The 18,162-nt window shown below is 41.9% G+C and overlaps 1 protein-coding gene across 2 annotated transcripts; it reads right to left on the reverse strand.

Annotated features, from left to right (window-relative positions):
• Positions 1-201: 201 nt before the first annotated feature.
• On the reverse strand, positions 202-18,029 carry wscd1b (WSC domain containing 1b). Of its 2 annotated transcripts, none has more exons than XM_075486505.1 (9): positions 17,720-18,029; positions 15,980-16,594; positions 9,762-9,876; positions 8,523-8,707; positions 4,107-4,228; positions 3,368-3,560; positions 2,713-2,877; positions 2,411-2,611; positions 202-1,219 (listed from the first exon to the last, which is right to left on the reverse strand). In XM_075486505.1, exons 2-9 carry the CDS (start codon positions 16,368-16,370, stop codon positions 867-869), a joined length of 1,725 nt encoding a protein of 574 aa, XP_075342620.1. In that variant the 5' UTR covers positions 16,371-16,594; positions 17,720-18,029; the 3' UTR covers positions 202-866. The 2 variants fall into 2 exon arrangements, with proteins under 2 accessions (XP_075342620.1, XP_075342619.1); XM_075486504.1 differs by having other exon boundaries at positions 17,673-18,029.
• Between the last annotated feature and the right edge of the window lie 133 nt (positions 18,030-18,162).

Here is an 18,162-nt window from a genome sequence, read left to right on the forward strand (position 1 = left end):
CACAAGTGTTTGCTTCGTGCCTCTGTTTGGAGTTAAAGATTGAAGACTGTGGGTGCACAACACATCTTAACATTTAAATGAAATGTGTTCTGATAAACCGCAAACAGCTGTATACACAACCTTGCTGAGAGCACCTTTGTCATCTGTGTCTATTATGGTGAAATGCATTCAGGTTATGCCGATGTACACAACTTGACTCCATTCAAACTCAATGCATTTAATGGAATAAATCGGTGATAGAATTTCATACACAGTTTAGAGATGTTTCTTTTTGTGAGCATATTTCTGCATTCAAGTACAGTCAAACTGGCTGCATGGAGAGTCCATCCGAGGTTTTTATCCATCATTATCATAAACCTGTGCCAACCAGTAGATAGTGCTTCTGTGTTTATCATCTTTGTTAGTAAGGATATTTCTATGAACATGGATGTATGATAAAAACACAATACATGTACTAAAGCAAATTTATAAAGAACAAGAGATAATCTATCCTGTATTTACACTTAAATTTGTGCAGTCGGGCACTTTGCTGGATTATCCCAATTTTGCAAGCTGACAAATCATGTCAAATCCTCTCTGAGTGTTTTTCATATTTACTGCTCTCAGAGAGGTGGTCGAGGCCGTGAGGCTTTCATGGCTGTTAAGGGATTTCACAATGAATTGTCATGTTTTTCCAGTGACCTCTGATGTGCTTCCATGACCTCGCGGCCACACGTGGTGCCTGGCATGTCACAGAGTGAGGTGGGCCTCTTACCTCAGTCAGCCTGTCTATTCCCTGCTGAGAATTTGGTGCAACACTTCCCTCTCTCAAATCGCTGCTGAAACAGTCATTTCAAAGATTACCTGTAGGACATTTTTGCAGATCATCATCTGGGAAGGTAATCCTGTGGAAGTCTGCTAAAGTTCCTGCTTTGTAGTGCCTGATCAACAGTATGAATGTATGAGTCAATCATCTGTCTCATGTCGGAAGTGAATGGGTCAAAGGAAGGCTGCTGCGCCCTCGAGCGCTTGAAATGCCCGTCCTGGTTGCTTTGTGCACATAGAAGCCTCTCCTCGGTGACTGTGATGTTTAGGAAGGCTGTGATGAGACGGAGCTGGGGGAAAAGAGCTCTCTGCAGGTCCTCGTAATGCACTACCAGCAGACGCTGCCCAAACTTCAGCCAACTTAGAGCATGGGATGCCCACCAAGGGGCGTAGTTGGAAACAAATTCTGGCCATTCTGCAGGGAAAAGAGGGCACCTTTGAGGGTTATTTACTGCTAGTTACATCATGTATACTTGTTAGATTTTAAGTGTGTTTTACAAACTATCTTCTTCTGTTAATGTTGAAAGATGAACAGCATACAAAAGTTTGACGATTAACAATCGAAAAGACATCCTTCAGTTTAAGAATTGTCCAAATTGAATGTCTTTCAATTTGGAATCCTGATTTCAGGGGCACTAGGGACATTTCTTGATAATAAACAATACATTACAGTGTTACTGTCCTATTTTTATCAGTATGATGCTGCAGCAGTAGTTCAGCCTGCAGTCTCTGTAATATGCATTGCCTACAGAACAGTTTTTCTTGAGATTATTTCTTTGATTGAAAACTGTACAAAAAAAGAACATTTTACGTTCCTTTAAATTGAAATTTTCAGTGTTCGTAAGAAAGATATCTCAAGACCTGCAAACATTTTGCCAGGCATATAGCTTAGATCGATGCAAACAGATCTTTTAAACACTCGACAGTTAAATGGTAGCTTCTTTTAGCATTGATTTCACAAAACACGCGGTTAAACAAGGGTGATTTTCTCTGTGCCAAAGGTTACAAACAGACTCCTGCACACATACGAACTTGCAAAAATAAATTGATATTTTGGTGCTAGATGTTGGAAGAGATGTTAGAGGTTTGGAGGGGTTGGATGTTCTTGTCGTGGTCTTGTAAATAAAAGTTTAGGGCTTCAAATTTATCCTAAAAGGATATCCGGGAATAAAAGCTTGTGATGTCAATCTGTCATCTGATGAAGGCCCAGAACCAAAACAAGGCTAAACAAAAAGTATGTTTTGTTTTGTGTGGGAGTCACACTTGTCTCACGTATTAGATGTGCCAAGTGTTCCTTTCTTCAGATTCTCTGTGTAGGAAGTGTTGTTGAATTGATGCCGAAGTCAATTTCTATTACAAGTTAGGAAAAGGCCTCCCAGTTTCAGCTGATTAAAAAAAAAAAAAGCTAAGTCTTCATCTCTTTAATAGAGAATCTTTCAAAGAGAACAGTGAGAGAATGTAGTTGGCGTGACCACAGCATAAAAGAAACCAGAAGTGTGGGCCTCATTATAAAAATGTCTCTGCTTCATGATGACCCTTTACAGCACTGACAATGACTATTCTTTGACAAAGCCATAAACCACTTGACTCTATGGGAGTGCGTTACCTTTACTGTTCCACTGTGCATCTGAGGCATGTCCCAAATGTCCGGCACACTTGCGATTGAATTCAGCCATCAAGGAGCGGTAAGGGTTTCGAATCAGGAGGATAGCAGAATCAAACATTTCAATGTCTTTCTGACCACTTTCATGGGTCTTTACACAGATGCTGCGGCCACTCTTCCAGTAGTCCTTCTCTCCTTTGAAACCTGGTACCAATGAATAAATGAAAACACAATGGTCAGCTCTTTTGGAATAATTCACCAGGCACTCACTCAAATGCTCATTACAAGAAGAGAGCCCTCCCTACCTCTGTTGTACAGAGTGCCATCGAAATAGAAGCTGCCAGTGTAGTAGCCTGTCACGAGCTCGATCAGGTGCCGGACCCAGGTGTTGCCTGCGCCAGGAAAACTAGAAAGGGCCACCAGGGAGGCAGATCTCTGAGGCAGAAACATCCTCTCTTTGCACCTGGAGTCTGGAATAAAATATTGTCTGCTGTATTTACACCAGTTGAGAATCTGCCGTGAAGCATTGTGAGTCATTTTCAAAACAAGTAACACAAAAAGCCCTGTGTGACACAAATTGCGGGATGATTGCGAAAGCAATTAAATAGATCACAGTTGAGATGTCAGGAAATTTGGAATTAAGACTGCTTTCAAATGTAATTTCATCCCCTGTCATTCACTTAATGGTGTTCCCAAGGAAACAATACAACACACGGAGGCAGTTTCAGAATATGGACTACTGTCATCAAAGGCAATTCTTATTGGACATTTTATAAAATGAAAGCACAACTGGAGCTTTCACTGGGGTTAGTGATCTGTAAAAATGACTGACATGGCAGAAAAAGATGGGAATAAAATAATCAAGTATTTATTGTACTGTGCTATCACCATCTGTTAAACCAATCATTATGAGGTTCGATTTTTACCCCGTTGCATGCAGATGAATGACAAAAGTCTCACCAAGCACAGGAGTATGATACACCTGGTAGTAGTCATCCTCTGTTGGGACAGTGGGTGCGGAGGTGGTGGTGGTGTAATTCGGTGCAGCGCTCTCGACACATTGCTTATTGTCTGACTGCTGGCTGATGCTGAAAAGAGATGACGTCCACATACATAGACAGTGGGGCCTCTTGAACACAGCCAGTGGGAGCTCCTGCCAACCAAAAACACAAATTCTCCATGTATTTCTCTCACTCTCCAAACTGATTTCTCTCTTCAGACTTCTATTTCAGCCAAGAGTGATGTGTTAGCTCCGTTCAGCAGGACAGTCTCCATCACATCCCCATTACCTGCCTCATTTTTGTTCATTATTATTTCTCACTTTTCCAGTCACAAAAGGTCACATTCAATGTTGAAGCGTGAGGAGGATGCAAGGTTTTTATGCATCCGCACACACTACACGATGAGAATGAATCCCATTGCAGTCAACACCAGATGATCTGCAATCTTTCCACCAGCTATTTCTCTGTTTTTGGAGGAGCTGCAGCCGCGAACATCTTACTTCTGGAATCAGAGAATCTTTTTCTCATTAGAGCCACATAAAAGCTTAAATATTCAGCAAAGTCCTAGGAGCCCTACACTCCCACATATGATCTCATAGGGGTGGAAACAGCTCTATGAGCTCGCCTATGCTGTTTGAGGGGAGAACGGCCTGTAGGCTGACTATCAAACTTCTAATTTCTAAAGCAGTAATTCAAACCTTATCAGTGCAGGTCTCAATGCAGGATTGTGTGGTTAGGTTCAGTTGAAAAGTGTGGATGGGGAAGGTGCTGATGGTGTTCGTCGTCAGCTTGAAGCAACCACTGTAGTGAATGTTTCTGACTGGGGAGAGACAAAAAAACAAGAGGATGTGATAACTTCTAAAATGGGACTGAAACTGAGTAAAAGACATGTAAATCCTAAGTATGTCTGCAGTAATTATTTGTCTGTACTTGACTGAATTCTGCTACACTGTATAATGTATTCATAACTCTGCTGCTAATCTCAAGAGACAATGAAACTTCCAATCATGAATATTAATACTGTTAATGATTATAAACTCCTTTTATAACAGATTCGCCCTCACCAACACCATGAAGGAGGTGTATTTTACAGAGCTGAAAACATATTTTAAAAGAGCAAACAATGGCCTTTCACTGTTGCAAAGTGGGTTGTTTCGAAACGGATTACAATATGCTTTAATCATCAGCATAAACATAGAATATGCGAGAAGAACCACATCTCAAGGATTTTTTAGTGAAAGAAAGACTTAAGATGGAAAACATGTGGAACACACAGGTTAAAATCATGGTGTTGGGCTTTAAAACTCTGACACACATGTTGAAGCAGCCACACTCTAATCAAACATGGCCAATTAAGCTTAAGTCAAAGATGCATCTGTTTAATCGGCATCCCAAAAAAACCTGAGTGTAGTCTCTGTCAGACAATCAAGGCATCTTCTTTGCTCACATTTTTGTCAAGAAAAAACCTTGCTGGCGTGAGAAGGTAATATAAGAAAAATGCAGCAGGATTGAATTCTTCTTATTTGCAAACATGAAAAGAGCAAAACCACAGGTTTCAGTGTCCGATGTCTTAAGGCTCTAGCATGGTTGCCGCGTCTGCTCGCGCGAGCGGTGTTGATGACGTCACGAGTTCGTGCCCGCCATAGGACCCTATATAGTGGCGCAAGTCGTTGCGCGCCAGTAGTTGCAATTTTCTCCGTCACAGAGGTGGCGCTGCTACGTGAAGGTTACCTCTACTCTACAACCATGAAAGTCGAGAAGAAAACAATGCCGCTGTCAAGAGCAAGAATACTGTAATTAATGATACTGCTGCAGTTTTCGGATCATTTTAATTTTTTAATTCAGTTAAAAGAGGTGAAGGTTTGAAGCCCCCGGCATCACCAATTGGAGTCTCTGCCCTCTTCTTTGCCTTCACGTATCTGTCCCGTAGCTTCTTCCACACATTCTTACAGAACTCTCCCTCTTTCCCCAAAGTTCTGCCAATCTCTGTGCAGCAGTTTTGGGAGTTTACGTGCTCCCTGTACTGTTTCACTGCAGTTTCGTACAGCTGCCTGTACAAACGCACCTCCTCACTGAGCCGGTCTCACATCTGTCCATCCGGTTCGTTGTGCTCGGCGCCGCCAAGTTACAAAAATCGACTGGTGCACGACAACGCGCTGCGCCGTCTTTTCAAGGGAAGCGCCAGGCCTGAAACGTCATTTTGACGTCACGGTCCACCACCGCCGTGACAGACGCGGCAACCATGCTACCGCCTTTAGGCTCTCTGCTGCATGTCTATTCATCCCTGCCGTTTTTCAGTCACAAGCATGAATAAACAGCTGAGCGCTGTCGTGCACAAGGACCTTCGATTATTCACATTTAGTGCTGTGGATCTCTAAGCATACAACTGATTGTTAGGGCTGTGCAATACTGCAAAATTTGGTATCGATCCAATACTAAGTAAATACAGTGCCAGTATTACCGATACCAATACCGATACTTTTTACTACTAGTGTAGGGGAGATCAATGTATCATAATTTATTAAGTGAATGCATCATCAATATGCAAATTTGAATGAAAACTTGAATTTTTATGATTATTTAATTAAATATGTAAGTTTTCCTTTAATTAATCATGTTTATGATGATAATTAACACAGGACAAAGTTTACAGGCAAATAAAAATACTTTTATTAAGGAACACAGAAATGTTTATAGAAAACTTCAAACTTAAATTTCCATTTTGGGGTGGCAATCTGCTGCATGTCTTCCCCATCTCTCTGTCCCTGCTTCCTGTCTCTCTCTCCAACTGTCTGTCCATTAAAGGCATAACCCCCCCCCCCCAAAAAAAAAGAATTGATCTCATCACACAAGTATCGATCAATACCCAATACGATATCGATATTATCGATATTTTAAATCGATCCGCCCACCCCTACTGATTGTTGCTAGTTTTGTTTTAGATTTGTGATATGAGGCTGCATTTACAGTGGCTTCATTTTCTAATGACAGTTTTGAGCGGATCACAACAGCTTCACGTTTATGCATTTTTGACTGCTGATGACAGCTCACAGACGACTGTCAAGAGTACTGTGGCGCACTCTCCGGCACACGAGTTTTTCAGGTGCACAACAGGCAGATATAATGACTGTCAGAGCTGTGATGGACAGACGGAAAGACTTGTCACCTAAAAGAAAGAAATTCTCACACATCTCAGAATATGTGAACACTTTACAGATGTGAGGGCCTGTAAGGCTTGTGGACACATCCCTATCTCCAAATGTCTATCTGCCATGCCAGATATTATGGCGCAGTTGGCGAGGGAGGAGTGAGTGAGTATGGGTCTAGAGTCAATGAGAACACGAGAGACGAGGTGAAGGAAGATGAAAGTAAAAAAAAAAAGGAAAATAACAAACAAACATAACAAGATTGCCGAGAACAAGATAGAGGCCAAGAAATAAGCCTTGATTGGGTAAGCAGAATGAATTCCCTCGAGAATGGGGTTATTATCACAATCAGCCCAAGAGTAGGAATATCAGAGACTGAAGTGAATACATCTCCACATACAGATGTGTTTCTGTTAGATATCAATATGGCAGAGAGAGGGAAACTAGATCTATTGACAGCTTTTTTCCAGCACATGTTAGAGAATACTATTCACAGTACATGCAAATCTATACAGACGGGTCAAAATATCCAGATCTTTGGTCAACTGGGAAAGTATTTTCACTTCCTCATAGGCAGATTGTTGCAAAATAGTGAACTTTAAATCATTTACGGATTTACACAATAGAAATATTGGCTGTGCTCCTGGTCCTGCAATGGGTCAAAGAGAAGAGGCAAAGAAATACTCCAATAGGCTCAGACTCTGTTTGGGTTCTCAAGAGCTAAGGGTCCTCCAACTCCAGTTGCAAAACATTCCAAATATAGCATTACAAGTACATTCCAGACTCATTTAACAAGGCATGTCTGAAGGGGCCTGACGAGATAATTCACCAATACAAGCACTGCATAGAAATGTCTCAGATTTACAAGTCTTATTAAGTCAATAAGAAGTCAATGCATGCTTTGAATAAAATGATAATTGAGTGGCAAAGGGAATAGAACAATAGTGTGAGGGGGCATCGTAATAAGAAAGTCACTATAACCGCAAGAAAAACATGTTGGCTAAGTAAGGAGGAGATAATGGAGCAGAAGGTGGCAGTAATGCACCTGATACGGTAGCTGCCACCTGCCATTGAAAACCAAAGAAGAAGAACAAACACACTAACATGGTGAAGGAGTACAAATTTCTCAGGAAACTGAGCAGAATTTGTTTAATGGTCGGCGAGAGCACCCATGCCTCTGTGATGTTTCTTGCATGTTTCTTGAGAGAGAACTTCCCTTTTCTTTTCAACAAACAGGTGAGAAAAACAGATTTAATCACCAGGTGCTACTGGTATTATAGTGTAACGTTAATCATAGGAGACGGACTTGTTTGCATGACAGCTGGAACTGCTTGATAAAGATCAGTTGAATGAGTTGGGGGTTAAGTCTGGGGAAAAAATCTTGTAGTATGTGGCCCCCTGCTGCAGATCTCTTGTGTAATATGAACTCACTATGCTCACAAAATTCCTGATAAATAGAAAAACATGCCACATAGTGTGAGCACCACAACAATCTGCGCCATTGAAATTCTTGTAGTGTGAACGTGTCTAAACACACTGTGCTTTAAATGAAAGAAAGAAAATCTTCATTTACGATAACACTAAAGATATGAAGAAAGAATTGTAAAAGCGCATTTCTAATAAATATGTTCGGTGACCTCTGAGTGAGAATGATAAATTCCTGGAAATTGTGTATCTGGAATTTAATAAGAATGAGCTACAGTGTCCATGTTTTAGGTAATAAGGAACATGTCCTGTGTGGCTGGGGTGTTTTAGGACAATATTAACCTCGGAGAAATAAGATATGCTGCGTGAATCGGTTTTACATATACGTACTGAATCCATAGTGGATTTCTTTTCTTTATTTTGGATTTCCAATTAAAAAGCACTGGTGGATGTCTTCACTTGTGTACAGACATCCACAGTGCAGTTTGTGCATAGTATAAATGGCAAAGAGTACTGTGTCATCATTGAGGAACATTTACTCACATTTTCTGTGACCTGGCAGCTGCTCCTCCACCATATAAATGGAGAGACGTCCCACACCGCCGCAGGGTGACCCCCTCTCCCCACGGCACACCAGATTACACTCCTCCTCCGGAGCCTTTAGGCTACTGATCCGGTTTCCACAGTGGCACTCGGTCCCATACTCCAGACCTGCGAATTGGTACCCACTAACCACACACACACACACACACAGATATAAATACAGTTATTGGCTTAGCCAAGGGCAGTTAATTTCCTGAAACTGTTACCCACAGGCTAAGCCTATCCTATAGGACACGAGGAAGGATTTCAAGCTTATCATTCAGCTCAAACTTCCCAGCTTTAAATTCACTGTTTACCACTTTGATATTTGTCAGTGCTGCTCCCTCTGCACTCACCTGACTACGTAAGCCCCGTTCTGGCTGAACTGCCGTCACCTCTGATCTGTACTTTAAATATCCAAGCGATTGTGACTCATCCCACCACCCCCTCTCCTTTCATCCTGCCTCCTTGGGAAAGACAGAGACCTCATCAAAACTGACCTTTTCATGTATGTCCTTTGAAGCTTCCTCATAAATTGCCTTGACTTTTTACTTTTGCTCATCGCAGTAATTGGCCCGCTCAGGTAACGAGTGCAGCAGCTTCCTTTAGGGATGGGTGGTGGGCGGCTTCTGTGTGCACTCAGTGGGTTTGAGATGTAAGCAACTGACTCTAAGTCTGACTGCATCCATCAGTCCTCTGCTGCTCTGTTTTAGTGGGGCTCCACTGCTGCCTCGCTATGACTTAAAAAGGAATATTCAAGCAGGTCATTCCTTGAGTTTGCTTTGAAACATTCCACCTGCCACTTTGCATTTCCTAGCAGGTTTATTAGAAAGCCATACCAATGCTGCTTATTCAGCTCACACTGACCCTATTGGTGATTTTCAAAGCATGGCTGCAGAAAAAGCACATTTCAAACTGCTGATTTATTCACCAACTGCTATAGTAAGCTCATTAAGCTTTCTACCACATACACACGCATCCCTTTTCCCTTCTTCTGCAACTGATCAAGCCTTCTGTCCTGGCCTGCTCTTCATTCTCCCCTCTTCCACCCGCCTCATCTTTTACTGTCACCCAGCCACCTGGCTCTCCACTAGCTCCAAACACAGAAGCCATTCATGGAGGAGACTGAGATCCAAAGCATTTACTCACACAGCAAGGCCTCTGTTGTCCCTTCATACAAGACAGCCGTGCGTGCATTACCTTTCTGAGCAGGTGTCCTGACACAGAGAGCTGGTCATTTTGCGCAGGTCATAAAGCATGGTTCCTCCCAGGGCTCGATCACTGGCATTGTGCAGAAAGCATCCCATGTAGGTTCCTGAATGTGTCAAAAAAGTAAGATTAAAACTCAGTCAGGCTGAAAAGTTTCTTGTTATGGCACTCAGAAAAAATCCTCAAAAGGCAGAGGCATCGGAGTAAAACTAAATTGATCAGTGATCCATGCCAAATGTAACTGACAGTAGCTTCAATAATGCCTACTTTCAAAACAAATTTCTCCATTTTTCAGCTCATCATATGTAAGAAAGTACTCTTTTTCTTTCTTTTGGCAATGTCTCTAGGGTTGTTCCATCTGAAATTGTCACCCTAGGCTCTGGGAAACAGTACTCTGAGATTTAATTGAGTAATTATTAACTAATTGAAAAATAATAAGCTTTTGAAGCTCTAATAATGTGAATTATAGCAGTCACACGTTTTTATTTTGATTTAAAATTAAACAAATTCCCTGAAACTTAATAATTACAGGACACACACACACACACACACACACACACACACACACATGCTTGTTTCAATGTCTTAGTGGGGACCATCAATTTTAACAATGCATTCCCCTTGCCCCTTATTTTATACTAAACCATTGCAAATGAATGCTGAATCTTAACCTTTACGGTACACCTAACTAACCATAAAGTAATTTGAACCCTAACCTTAAAAAAATTGTCTTAACCTTCAAATAATCACTTTGGACTCACTGAGTCTGCGATATGGTCCCCACATTTACAGAAGGTCCCCACAAGCTGACATCCTATCCGCTAGTTCCCATCATGATACAAAAAAAACCCAAAAAACAACAACCCACACACACTTAGCTGTAACACTCTCTATTGATTTGATTTGGTCATAAATCAGCCTTGCTGTGTCTTTAGTTTGACTCTGGACACATTCCCTAAGAGCAACAGCCCCAAAGCAGTCTTTCCATCATCACTTACAGTAAGAAGAGCAGCGTTTACTGTCAGCCATAATACCAAGCTAATTCGTAGCTGATGTGACTTTATTTCATTTCTGATTATTCCAGTTATTCTTAAACCTACACTCTATCAAACCTACATACTTTCTCTAGAATAGAAATCTCCCTTACAGAGAGAAAGAAGTAACACATAATATGCTACAGAAGATTATTATGTCTTGACAAGATCAAGTCGCCATATAAAATGTCACCCAAATTCAGTCTTTGATGTTTTGCGTTTCCTTGCTACATCAACCTTCATTCAGATTATGCATAAAAGCCTTCTTTATGAATGCCATTTTCTGTGTGGAGGGTAGCATATGTATTTCTTTTGTCTGCAGACTTCATTTGCATCTTTTCCTCAAGTCTGAGACCAGCATATTTTTAGGTTATGTGCTAAATGCTTTTATCCATACAGAAACTGCACACTGTGAAGGGGTTGACATATGTCTTTTAGTGCGTGGAGTGCATGCTGATAATTCCTTAGTGTTGGCTTTTAGGTTTAATGCACAATTCCTAGATTAGATTTGTATTTATAGATTATTTACAGGTTTCAAGGACAAAGAGGATTTGGCTTTCGATGTGAAGTTTACCCCTTGCACTGAACGGACTCATGCCAACAGCTCAAAAGGGGGATTTTAAAAGTGTTGGAGGAAATACATGCCACTGGGACTGAGGAGATGTGGCAACAAGGTGTGCAGACAGAATGGAAGCAAGCAATGGACTGTGAAATCTCTGGCAGCCAACCATCACCATATCGAATTCATGATTCAATCAGTCTGCGATGTCCTCTGAAGCCCATCCAGCCTGTTGTGCAGCCACCAGCCGCCTGTGCCCCAGGAGACTAATGCTGGAGTATACCAGCAGTTACTGCTTGAAAGCACTAAGAGGCAGGGGCTGCCAAAGTCGGTGGAAAGAAGTATCTCTAGAGGCATCACCCAAGGTGAGATTCCCCTTCGCCCCCCTAGCCCGCCAACAGGGTAGGTCATTGCTTTAATCAAAGTGAAGGAGAAGCCCCAGGCAGTTGCAGCTGAGGGTTAATGGAGGGAAGCAACCTGAATTCTCACACATGATAGAAATTACTACACTTAGGCCTGACACTGTGTGGCTTTTTTAGACACTAAGACAGATGGCTGTGCTGGAGCCGATTCCTCCCTGCAGGATTGGATGGAGGAGGCTAATGACAGGATGGCCAAGTATGAGGACGTGTGCTTCTGCCAAACCTAGCAACTGTGTATGTTCATTAAAGTGGGCGCAAGGAAGAATCACAGTGATTCTGCTGGGTTTTCAATATCCCCACAATTGTGAGAACAGGCATCAAAAGCGTAGCTAAGAGAATCTGAATGCGTAGAAGACTGACCTAAGACAAAGGAGGATCATCTCAACAGGATTTCAGTTTGCGGTTCTTACTTTGCTACTTCTCTATTTCTAACCGGTGATACATCCGCACATCTCTTGGTGTGATATACTTGTGGAATATATATTTATTTTTTAAGGAATTTGTGACTCATCCATGCAAGTCTCCACGCGCAGCCACGGAATGCATATCTCATTTTGATTCGAAAATGTTGAAATGAATAGGTCGGGAGCCTGAATCTATGAATATCTGGACCCCCAAAAAATGCATGAGGGAACCTTCCACAAGGCTGCGTAATAGCATTACTGTGGCATGCCCTGTAATAGCTTAGCCTCTGAACAAAGATGGGGCAAAAGGTCAAATAAAGAGAATTCTTTTAGGTATTTTTCAACCTTATGCTTGTCAAGAAGGGAGTCTGACAGATAGCAGCATGTCACAAGCAATAAAACACAAGTAATTGTTCAAAGACCTCAAACAAACAAGTCGGTCATTACAGTTGTATACGCATTATGCATCCGTTTTTCTCAGTGTTATCATTTCTTCCACATCATGAGTCTATATGTGTCTCATCATGACACAGTGTGGCCTTGAAGACACTACTTTTTTTAATTTTTTTATTGTAGTTTACAAAACCAATATTTTTATTCAACTCTATCTGTCTGTGGACAGATTTTGTCGCCACAATCTTGATCCCAACCAAGCAGATTGCTGTCAGAATACTTTAGAATTGTACAGCTGACACCAAAGTGTTGAGCGAGTTAGAAGATAGGTGTGGTAAAAGAACTACACAGGCTTAATCCCATCGAAAGAGGGTCTCTGGTCAGCAAGATTATTTCTCTTACTTCTAGTTTGTATTCTGGTCATAAAAAAAATAATTTACAATTTTTTTAGTGAAAGGATTCTTGTTACTTTTTTTTTTTTCATTATATAATCAAAACAAACAGCGGCCAATTATTTTTGATGAGATTTTTCTCAACTCATGAAATAATCAGTACCATCTCAAACGTTTGGGCTCTCATCCAGGGATTTCAGCTTTGAGATTTGGATAACGAGATTGTGTTGGATGGATGAGAGCTGTTAAATGACAGCAAAGCTTGGCTGAGTGCTTTATAATAGTCCTTATAGTCCATTGTGCGTGCTAAGGAAGAAAGTGCTTCTTAAGCCATTTAAGATGTAATTCCACAAATGATGAGTACAACCAAGACGGGTACGTTTCATATATATTGAGCTTTTTCTTTTGATGAACTATTTTGTCACTCTGTCCACTAATTGCCTCAGTTTTTTGTGGGAGGTGACTTCTTCCAACGACCCTTTGGTTGGAGAAACTGTCCAAAACACGGAGATAATCAGTTGACATCTCATGCATGTTAACATAGGATAAGCTGGTACCGGCAGACATTTCTGTCATTTAGTTTGACATTATGGAACTCGTTTGCTTTCTTGACACAAATAAATTGAGCAGATTGGTATTACGCTCTTGTCTGCATGCTAAACATGAAATTACAGCAAATTAACTGTTATCTTAGCACAAAGAGTCAAACTTGTGGAACCAAGTAGCATGGCTTTAAGATGTGCACCATGAAATGCCTCTTTAGTTCAACAGTTAGCATATTAAAAGCTGTTTGTTTCATACATCCAAAAAAAGACACGTCCTTGTTTTATGAGATGTGAGCTGGAATACTTTTTGATAAGAAACCGTGGCAGCTGTGGAAAGAGCCATGCCAGTTGTTTCCACGCTAAAGACCTGCTGGCTGTAGTATTAGTGCATTTCCTCAACAGATGTGATTGTAGCATCCATTTACATTTACTATTTACCGAAACAATTTACACAATTAGATGCTTGGAAATGTACTTGATTGTTGGTTTGCTGATTGTTTCAGCATCAGCTGAAACCATTAAAAGAACAGTACACCTGTTTTTTTTTGGTTAGGAAAAATACCACAATTAAAGCTGCAGTCTGCAGGATTTGTTGTTGTCATACGTAAAGTCCTACTTTTTGGCATTTTAAGAGTTTACATGATCTATCAGAACGCTTGAAGTTGAAAACGGTGACCTCCGTAGTCGCAAAATGCAAGAAATGCTTATTTTTTAACCGAAAAATAAAAAGTTATTCAACTTCCTGTCCCGCCCCATCAAAACACATGAGAACTCGTGCACGTAGACGTGCACGCCAGATGCGCTTACGTGACTCCTCATTCATCAACTCACCTGTCATTTGCGATCATGGAAGACACAGTAAGTAGACTAGCCCGTAATGAAGTTCAATAGTCTAGATAAATAAGCGTGGGGACGAGCCTACCTTGTATCGCGCGTGCACAATCGGTGATTGACAGGCATTGGTTTCCTTTTACCGGTCCGGTCTGCAATTTTGTAAACAAACCTGCTGGCTTTGGAGGGACCTAGCGGGACATATGGGGGACCTAGAGAACTCATTTTTTTTTGTATTGGGGTATTTAATGTACTACTTTCAGAATCCCCGGACAGTTCCAGGCATTATGCTTGAAAAAGAGTTGCAGACTGCAGCTTTAAGGAGGCCCTTAACTTTTCAACCAGTTACTTCCAGGGCAAGTGGCACGACAGACCTGAGTAATTGCATTCTGTGTCCGGAGTAATACTTTTAAAAGAGAGCCTTTGCCAGAAGGCTCTTACTGAAACTGATCTCATTCCTGCCGCCAACGTTTTTCATCAGTATTACCCCCCTTAGTGACTGAATGGTCATGTAGTGTCTGTTTATATAAAAAAAAATAAAAAAAAAATAATAATAAAAAAAAGGATTAAAAGCTCTTGTAGGATGCTTTTTAAGAATGAGCTGGAAGAACAAATGTTTCACTGGAGAAAATTCTGATCTATTTATCATTTCAACAAAATGGCAAAAGCACTGACAGGCACTGTTTAACAATCGAGTAAATCTCAAGGGATATGTCTAAGTACTTCAATAATCATGAAAGCTACTTGACAAAGAGCAAAAGCAAGATACTGTGTCATTTTTATCCTCGTGGTCACTCGTTTATTTTGTGAAAGTTACTTTGGCTCTGCCTGCCTTTTCCTCATCTGGTTTGGAGCGGATTGGTGAGCTCTCTCCCCCGTCTACAAGATTCTGCAGCACTGACATTAAATGTCATATAAATGTATAATGAAGCTCTTCGAAGTGTTCCAAGGTCATGATTATCTGTTCATAAATGTAGAACGAATCTCTGTGAGCATTACGAGTCCTGAGCAGGGAGTGCTTTTGCTTGGCTCCCGTATCGCTATGAGCTTAAAAAAGTAAAGCACAGAATAGAGGATAAACTTGTATATTTGCTGCTTCATATATTATTGACCAAGAAAATCACATCTCACCTAGCGCACCATATTTCTTTTTCCTCTACCCTCCACTTTTCTGTTTCAGACAGCAGGAGTGTACGAGTTGTCACACGTTTCTTTTTTTAATCTCCTTTAGTTTAATGGCAAAAGAGATGTACAGCCTTGGCTTCACACTTACAAAGGCAATTAATAATTGGTAAAACTACACACAACCCAAGGCCCGCTTTGGAGGACACACTACGGTAAAAGTATCTGACTTTAGCAAAAGCAGGACAATAGGAACCGATTGAATTGATCAAATTACATTTCTGCATTTTCAACAGAATGCATTAGGCTTGCTTCTTTCCTGTGGTGTAAAATCCATCACATTTTGCGTTCACACAATGCTGGTGAGTCCAAAGAGTCAGGAGTGACACTTGTGAAGTTAAAACTCCACTGCTTTTGATTTGCGACCCCAAGCTAAACACACGGCCTTGTTTCATATAGAGACCAAATGTATTTACAGACTCAGCCGAAATATCTGCAGTTATTTACCTTTGTGTTTGCTGTTCCGATGCAAAGACACTCTTTGTTCTGGACTGTCTGGCAACAGATCGTGAAACCAGCGGCGATGTAAGTGTTGGACCCCTAGGCTTCGAGAAGCTTCCCAGTATCGCCCTGCCTTGGCTCCCACTCCGGATACAGACTGAATAGTGGCCCATCTGGAACGTGCCCTTATGCCCAGGCCCGTTGTCCTGAGGGCAGTTGGAGGTGCTGCAAGAGACAGCAAGGGCGGCAGGCTGGCAGGGTTTGGCTGAGCCACTCTGATGCTGGAGCGCTGCAGGAGCAGGATGCTGCCTGCCATTAGATAGGCGATTCCCAGGCAGAGCAGCAGCATCTGAGCCCTCTTCAAGAGGCAGTGCAGCTTGCAGAAGGGTGCCCCCATACCTGCACAGTTCTCTGTCTCTCACGTCAGTGAAAGTCCATTTGATGAATTGGGAGCTGTACGAATTTTGTAGAAACTCGCAGCATCCGGCTGTGGTGTACATATCCATCCATTATTGCCACACAGTCCAGCAGCAGTAGTGGAACAATGGATGTGTCACAAAGAGGGGGGCGTTAATATCCCAGGCTGTGGACAGTGACTCCAGGAAGATATTCGAGGGAAAGCTGGGGGACAAAATGGAAAACCCAAGCAGATGCATGTAAAGCACAACCATAAGTCAACATATGTCAGTATATTTAAAAGGACCCCATGTATAAGGCTGGTGGAACAAATGCACTGCTCATTTTGGGGTATGGGCTTGTGTTTCTCTCTTGCAGCATTTTTCTACACATCCTTTGGGGTCTGCAGCTTCATTGTTTTCCTTCCTACCATTTGTACTCAAATAAAGAACAACCTTGAAGTTGCATCCTGCTATTCCTGTGACCTTTCTGTGCAATTTTTTATTTTTTATTTTTTAAAAATCTAACCAAACCTAATATATTTCTTTTTAAATAAGGGATGACACTCAGGTTTTACACTACCAGATTATGTATTTTGACCAGAAATAAACCAGAACTATCTCTGCGCCTCATAATCTGGGTCTTGGCTATCACAGAGAAATAACATGAAGTGATAAAACCTGTCTAAGAGGGCATTATGGGCGCTCATGAAATGGGGATTATGATAGCAGCATGCAGACCAACTCTGGCTTCATCCGTGGATGAGTGATAAAAATATGCAAAGATGAGATGCTGAGGCTCTACGATTAGGATGCAGAGCACCCATGTGGTGCTCTGCATCCTAAGTGTTTTATGAAGCTTGACACTTTGAAAAGAGAAGCAGTGAATTGAATATCCTACTATATCCATTCATGCCTCGTTGTCTTAGTGGCCCTCACTCTCCGTTATGCCCTTCAAGCTCTACTTTTCCTGACGGGGCTTTCGGGACACACTGCAACACCCCACAAACAGTAACAGGGGTGCGGTGGTGCTCCCGAGGACAGAAGCAACAGTTTGCACAATGAACAGTCTCCGATCAAGTCCGGATAGCCAAGTTATGTTCAACTTCAACGTTTTTACTATTAAAACAGGCCTAACTCACAAACGCTGTTTCCATCCCTAAACACACACACGCGCGTCTGATTTGGTTTAGTGGGATGGATGGCACGATGAAAGACAAATGAGGGTAAACACGCATCACCTATTTAAGGAGCCGAGGTCTTCCATCTTAAAAAAAAAAAAAAAAAAGAAAGAATCCTCTCACCGTGCCTCCACCATTTACAGTAGAGGGGCTCTGAACGTGCGGCTTACTTTCGGTGGTGGAGCGGTGCTCATCCTTCCGATCACTCATCAGTTTACGGCTGTTATGATCGCTGTTTTTCCCGCTTTGTTGACCAGTAGCAGTCTACTCGGCTCTCCAGAATTTCCCAGAGCTGGTGTTATATAAGCTCCGTCTTTCTCACGCAGTCCAACTCTCTCACTCTAAAAGAGCCAGCGTTGCTCTCCGTCGCTCCGAAAAGGCTGCCACGGTGATATAAAGCACAGTCAGTATGCGCGTGTGTGCGTACGTGCGTGTGTGTGTCGGAGAGGAAGAGGAGGTAATGGGGTGGTGGAGGAGGAGGGGTAGCCGGGCTCATTTGCATTGGTGATCTAAACGCGTCACTGCTTGTCCACTGTGCAAAGGGGAGAGTCGTGTCCAGCAGTGCGCAGCTTGTACTGAAACAGCGCGTGCCGCAGCTCCACATCCATCGTGC

The sequence above is a fragment of the Odontesthes bonariensis genome, chromosome 16 (genome assembly GCF_027942865.1).
Source record: "Odontesthes bonariensis isolate fOdoBon6 chromosome 16, fOdoBon6.hap1, whole genome shotgun sequence".
Lineage (NCBI taxonomy): Eukaryota > Metazoa > Chordata > Actinopteri > Atheriniformes > Atherinopsidae > Odontesthes > Odontesthes bonariensis.